We start from the raw sequence: 6,000 nt of genomic DNA, 5'->3' as shown, positions 1-6,000 counted from the left end.
TTCGTAGATTGAACCTATGTACTAGTCCTGTAACCGGGTGCAGTGATTGTTGAAAGCTGTACGTCCAGTAAGACAGCTAATCGATGCAGACTAGGCGCTAGTGAAAGAAACCCTAGAAGCTAAAATGCATGAATTCGGTGAGCAAATGCAGACTGTAACGATCAACAGTGTATAACACGTCGCTTAGTGGCGTCATTTATCCATAAGGATACTAAACTGAACGTTGCACTTTCGCTCACGTGTACTAACCAAGTTTGACCGTTTAATAACATTAACATTACGACAAGATACACAAATCGTTCGTTTGCCAGCTCATTGAGCAACTTCCCCCCTCTGACCCGGTCCTTATCAAATGGTTAGGTTCATTCGAATTTTATCAGCCAACAACCTCCCACATTCTTTCTACGCCATTTCCCCCCATCCGTTGTCCGTTACGAGATTAAGTTATGAGGCAATGATGCGCTACTGCGAGACACTAACAGGGTGCGCTCGACGATAAAAATAAAACTCATACCACCCTCGTCTTTAACCGACTTCTTGCTTTTGATTAGACGTGCGAGTGTTGTGAGCGCTCGTTGGATATTGTTACAAAATAAACGCCCACTCCACCAATGGGACTGGGATGGGACGTTCCACTGAAATTTGTACCGGATCGCACCAGTGACTCAAAACCGGTTGGGGGTCCATCGGAAAAGCCCCATGCAACGCGCCCTATGCTCGGTTGATCTTACAATTAATCGAATTGAATCGATTCATTCGATCAATGTGCCGCGAGGTGGGTGGCCAACATTGTTTGTTTTCACGTCAACGGCGTCTGAGGTCCACGGAAGCGTGATTACGAAAAGTGATCACCGTTATAAATAAACTCGTTGCAAGAAGATTTGTTTATCCTTCGGTGGATTTGCGACCATCTGTAAATGGACCCCCTTGGGTAGCCTTGAAAAGATAAATGGAGCGTATGGAACGTGGCGTTTACCGGTAAATTTTGCAAACCTTACCGAGAAGCAGAAACCAACACGTCCCGCTTGAAGGAATACCATCCGTTAGCAACACGATATGGTTTTAATGGGCCATCAAATTTAATCGATGGGGGCCCCATCTTCATAACGGAAAACACAATCGCAGAATGCACCCACGGACTGCTTGATTGGCTGTTGCACAATGTAACAAACAGGACCACTCAACATAAATTTGGCACACGTCCAAGCTATAAATATTGGGCTTTCTTAAGAGCGTTCTCCCTCGTTCGTGTCTGTTGGCAAGGCCAAGGATGTTTGTCCATGTTTTTGCGCCATTTTTGTTGCCCGTCATTGAAGGCCTGCAATGATGGCGCACACGGGGGTGTTGTTTATATGGCTTTCGACTGGACATAATATCCATGAGGCTCTAGAGTGCTCCGACCGTGAGCAGTTGAACGATAAACATTTTTCCCGTGATAAACATACGCTTCGCGACTCGGTATAAGGACTCAAACATTGTGCAATACAAATGTTGATTTCCATCTTCTTTGAAGGTGCAATATCAAAAGTGTGACCTTTAAAAATCTATAACATGTTTTTTGAACATGTTACCGCTACTTGTGAACCATTGGGGGAGAACATTTCGTAATAACTCATACTCGTCGATGGCTCGTTTAAGTACTTTCGACGGATGAAATAATCTACACTCGACGTAGATCGCCCGTGCCGTATCTCTTGCTGTCAGCTTGAGATGGTGATAACATTCAGTAAGGTGTCGCTTCCCAAGTGGCCAAGAAAAAAGACTATGATGGTTACTAGGGCATGACGCGGTTTAATCCCCCTAACCCAGCCGTCAACACCTGTCAGAAGGGGTCCGAATTTCGATCACGAGCAGCCCATTTGTACACGGGCACGCGAGCACGCTGTACCCAAACACGTGGCGGAGTGTGCTACTTTTTGAATACTCATCGTGCCGTCATTCAAATACACGCTGGAAGGAGTCCTGCAGATGCTGAAGCGCACAAACAGATTAAAGGTTTTACTGAGACGCGACACGTCCGTCGTGCACGAATCGTGGTAAAAGGAGGATGCGTTGTTTGTTCATCTCCGGTGACCGGTGGTGATAACAGCGTGGTCGAAAATGATCTCATTAGTAGATCGGTGGCCAAACAAGGCGGGTCGTGTTATGCCGCAGTGTGTGCTTAAAACGTGTGACTATTCGGGGGTCGGTTCTGATCTAGTTTATAACATGTTTTTTTCCATAAATTCAGTAGAAATTTGGAGTCTTTAACGTATGATATAGTTGAAGCTAATAATTGTTTGCACAAAACTAAAAGCATTTGTAGGAACTATCCACGTTTAGTAACGCGAAATAGTTGACTGTTGTAACACTGCAGGTACTGTAGATTCTGCAATACTAACGATGTTCTGTTCGTGACTTTCTCAGAGTCGAAAAGTATGCACGGCGTCAAGCGCGTGATCGCATTCTGCATTCTAACCGCGGTCCTGCCGGCGTCCTTGATCATCCTGCCGCTCTACCTGCGCCACACCGTGTTTGCGGATGTCGTGTACCCGATAGCCGAATCTGACATTATCGAAATCCGGGACGGAATCTCGTCGGTGTTTTGCCAAAAGCACACGCTGCAGATGAACAGCACGTTCAACGCCTTTCAGCTCGACCACGAGCCGGAGGTGTCCAAAAATCGGAAGCATATTCGGCTGAAAAAATCTATGTCCCTGCCGGATGACACGCTCGAGTACTGGGGCTTTTATCTGCTGAAGGGAGCTACCGTTGCGCTTAGGGTTTGCTCCCGGTACGACGGATCGCGGATACTGGTCGTGAAAGGCGAGAGAAACCTGCGAACTTGCGGGCTACTCGAGCACAACAACAACAAAATCGATAATTATCTTAACAAGGATCACGGCCAGGTGCTGGTTACGTTTGAATCCGCCGCAGAGTTTATCGAGTATTCAGGCGAACGGAAGGAAATAGCAGATTTACCCGACGATGGAAACCACGGTGAGTCAGTTGTATTAGTTTGGGTGGAGGTTTTGGAGGTCTGGTCTTGTTGCCTCTCAAATGAGCTCACGTGTTCTCGATCACTGTACTGTACCTTTCAGGAGGAGAAGACTTTACGGAAGAACGTACGTCACCGGAAGAATCGGGTTCGTTGCTGCATCGGTTGCAACCCGCAAAAGAAACCCGTGCCCATCAAGACGGTAGTGCTACCAACGAACTAGACAAGAACAAACGGACCACGGCGCATGTTGTTACCTCCGAACACAAGGGCAAACATGCAACCACAAAACGTATCGGACGTCCAGTGTCAGTTACGACGCGAACAGTCCAACCGTCTGCCATTACGACGACATCGACGACAACTACAACAACCACCGAGCCGCCGCCAAGCACAACGGAAAATCTGGCGAAGAAATACCGAAATTTTCGGGCAACTGAGGCAGGACCCTCAGCGGAAGCGTCCGTTGATGACGGCAGCATACATAGGAAACGCCACAATCACAACAAAACGGGTCATCGGCAGCGTCCGGAAGCGGTTCCAACGAACGGTCGGGAAGAAATCGTACAACCGGACAGTGTGGATCGGTCGGAACCGCAAAAGCCGGATTCAACCGGCACAGGTAAGCAGCGGCGCCGACGAAGACGCGATCTGGTGTACGATCGTGGGATTCATCACGGTGGTACCGCGATGAACTACTCCAACAACACGTCTGATTCGGTGTCAAGCTTCGAAAACAGTCTGCTCTCCTGCTACGACGGTGACATCCTGTTGGCTCACAGTTTTCCACCAAGTAAATCGTGCCAGAGCGTGAAGTATCTCGAGGGCGCCTCGCATACCGTCACGAAGCACGAGGTCGTGTCGGATGGGTACTATTACTATATTTTCTACAGCGACAACGATTACGTGCAGAACGATATCCATGCAATGTTCGACATCTACAAGCCCACGTTCCAGTACTCGAACATATCCGACTCAAAGGGCTGCATAAACAGCACGCACTGCTCGTTTCCGATAAGCTTTTGGTCGAATGAGCGCGTAATCGTTGAGGTACCGACCCGTGACGGAATTGAGCATGAGGAAGACGACATCACGATGCTTGTGTCTACGTGCCACCCACGAATGGCCATCTATATTATCTTCCCGGTTAGCGTACTGCTGCTCGTGCTGACGTGCGCTTTCTTGTGAGCGAAGTTACGAACCCGTACCGGTCTGTTTAATAAGTGATTTCATATAATTTTAAAAGGCATGTAATTTGATATATTATGAACCGTAAATCTTTGTGCGGGGGACTGGATTTTTGCACAGGTGCCATTAGAATGTTTCTCGACAGATTCAAAACAAGGACGGTAGCACTTGACTATGAAAGCAACTTAAATAATATTCTTTTAACAAGCGATGCGTGGTTTCATGGCTCACATACAAAGAGCTCATTTGCTTCTATTGGTAGTCACACAAGTAGTCAAATACAAGTCAAACCAGTCTCCTTATCGAAATGTATAAAGAAAAAAGCGATTTGTAAATTCATATGTCAACACGTGCTCTGGTTACCACGTGGTTGACACCATACGATCATACAATGCCCAGAAGAAGAAGGTTTTACTGAGGTGATAAGGAATCGTGCAATATCGTATGATAAATCCAAAGAATCTTAAAGTTTGTGGATGAAGCAAAAGATAGAAACAACCGGAGTTTGAAGTGAGATTATTAGCCAAAAGAAAGAATAATGCGACTAGTACAACAATCTAATGTGCGTTTCGATTTTCTTTTCTTCTCTTCTTACATAAGATTTAAATAGAATGTAGGTGAAACATGTCCAATAAGTTCGTAAAATTCATTATCAAGTAAGGACAGGGCGCATTACATAGAAGAACAGGGAATAAGTAACCTTTTGAAATGAATGACAAATAATGTTATTCAATGCAACTATCTTTTATAATTTGACAATGATGCATACTATTCACTTCAACAAGCACGAAAAAAAAATAGCATAATTTAAAAATCCTTAAATTAAACAATAATCTTCGACGATATATGAAGAGCTCCTACGAAAAAAAACTTGATGTTACCACAATTGCTCAATTCCAATCTCGCTTTTGAAATTCGATGATTTTTTTACATTCACTACATTACTAAAGATCATATTTGTTTTTTTTTTCTATTATTTAATGGTTGTGATTTGTTATACATTTATTCCCATATACCTCAAAACAAAAATGCAATCATCGATCACAATATAAGTGTATAAAGACAGAAGTAGAAGTAGAATATTCAGTGCCGTGAAAGTCAAAAATTTTACCTCAAATTTGCTCGCATCGCTTGCATAGATAGGCATCATCATATCATCTAGTAGCGGAGTGAAGCAACTTGTTCTACGAAGACCCATGTTACCAGACCCGAATAGAGGTCATTGCTAATTCACGGAAAATCATCTAGCAAAACAATTTGTTGGGCTTGATGCAGAACCTCGTTTGTAAAATTGTGATATATTAAACAACAACCATAAAATCGGACAGGGGAAAAGGGCTAAAATTTGTAGTAGAGCGAGTTCTTTCGACCATATCGCAGTCAGGATAGGATAGTTTTTGTAACGCGAAGGAGACAACGACCATATAGAAGAAATCGATCGAGGCTATAATAATGATAAGTTACACCAAATTTACTACGATATGACTGTAAAGTTGTAAAATAAAAGTACTGTGGTTAAAATTCCCCGTTATTGACATTTTGTAGTATTTCCTGTGTTTGTAGTGTTTAATCAATAGTGTATAGTTGCAGATCATATCAAATCGAGAAACAGCTCTTAAGTTAAGCTTAACTTAAAGAATTTACATAAAAAAAAGCAAAAAAGATCAAAATAAACACTATACTATAAAGGCTATATAGTAATTTTCATGGTTCAAGTGTCTTACCAGCTTGAAAACAAGCATGGTATTGTAGTAAGAGATGGTTCTACTTACTGTGTATATACGGCACTACACCCACCAAGCGGCCTTGCTAAGCCGTAAGCCGCTAAAGAAGCA

The 6,000-nt window shown here is 43.8% G+C and overlaps 1 protein-coding gene across 1 annotated transcript; it reads left to right on the top strand.

Annotated features, from left to right (window-relative positions):
• The first annotated feature begins 2,406 nt into the window (after positions 1–2,406).
• LOC128725278 (uncharacterized) lies at positions 2,407–4,704 on the top strand. The gene is made up of 2 exons (XM_053819008.1): positions 2,407–2,979; positions 3,081–4,704. Exons 1-2 carry the CDS (start codon positions 2,418–2,420, stop codon positions 4,163–4,165), a joined length of 1,647 nt encoding a protein of 548 aa, XP_053674983.1. The 5' UTR covers positions 2,407–2,417; the 3' UTR covers positions 4,166–4,704.
• Positions 4,705–6,000: the final 1,296 nt, after the last annotated feature.

This window comes from Anopheles nili, chromosome 3, assembly GCF_943737925.1.
Source record: "Anopheles nili chromosome 3, idAnoNiliSN_F5_01, whole genome shotgun sequence".
In the NCBI taxonomy this organism is placed as follows: domain Eukaryota; kingdom Metazoa; phylum Arthropoda; class Insecta; order Diptera; family Culicidae; genus Anopheles; species Anopheles nili.
Note: the sequence above shows the minus strand (reverse complement) of the source record. Positions and strands in the feature narration are given on the sequence as shown.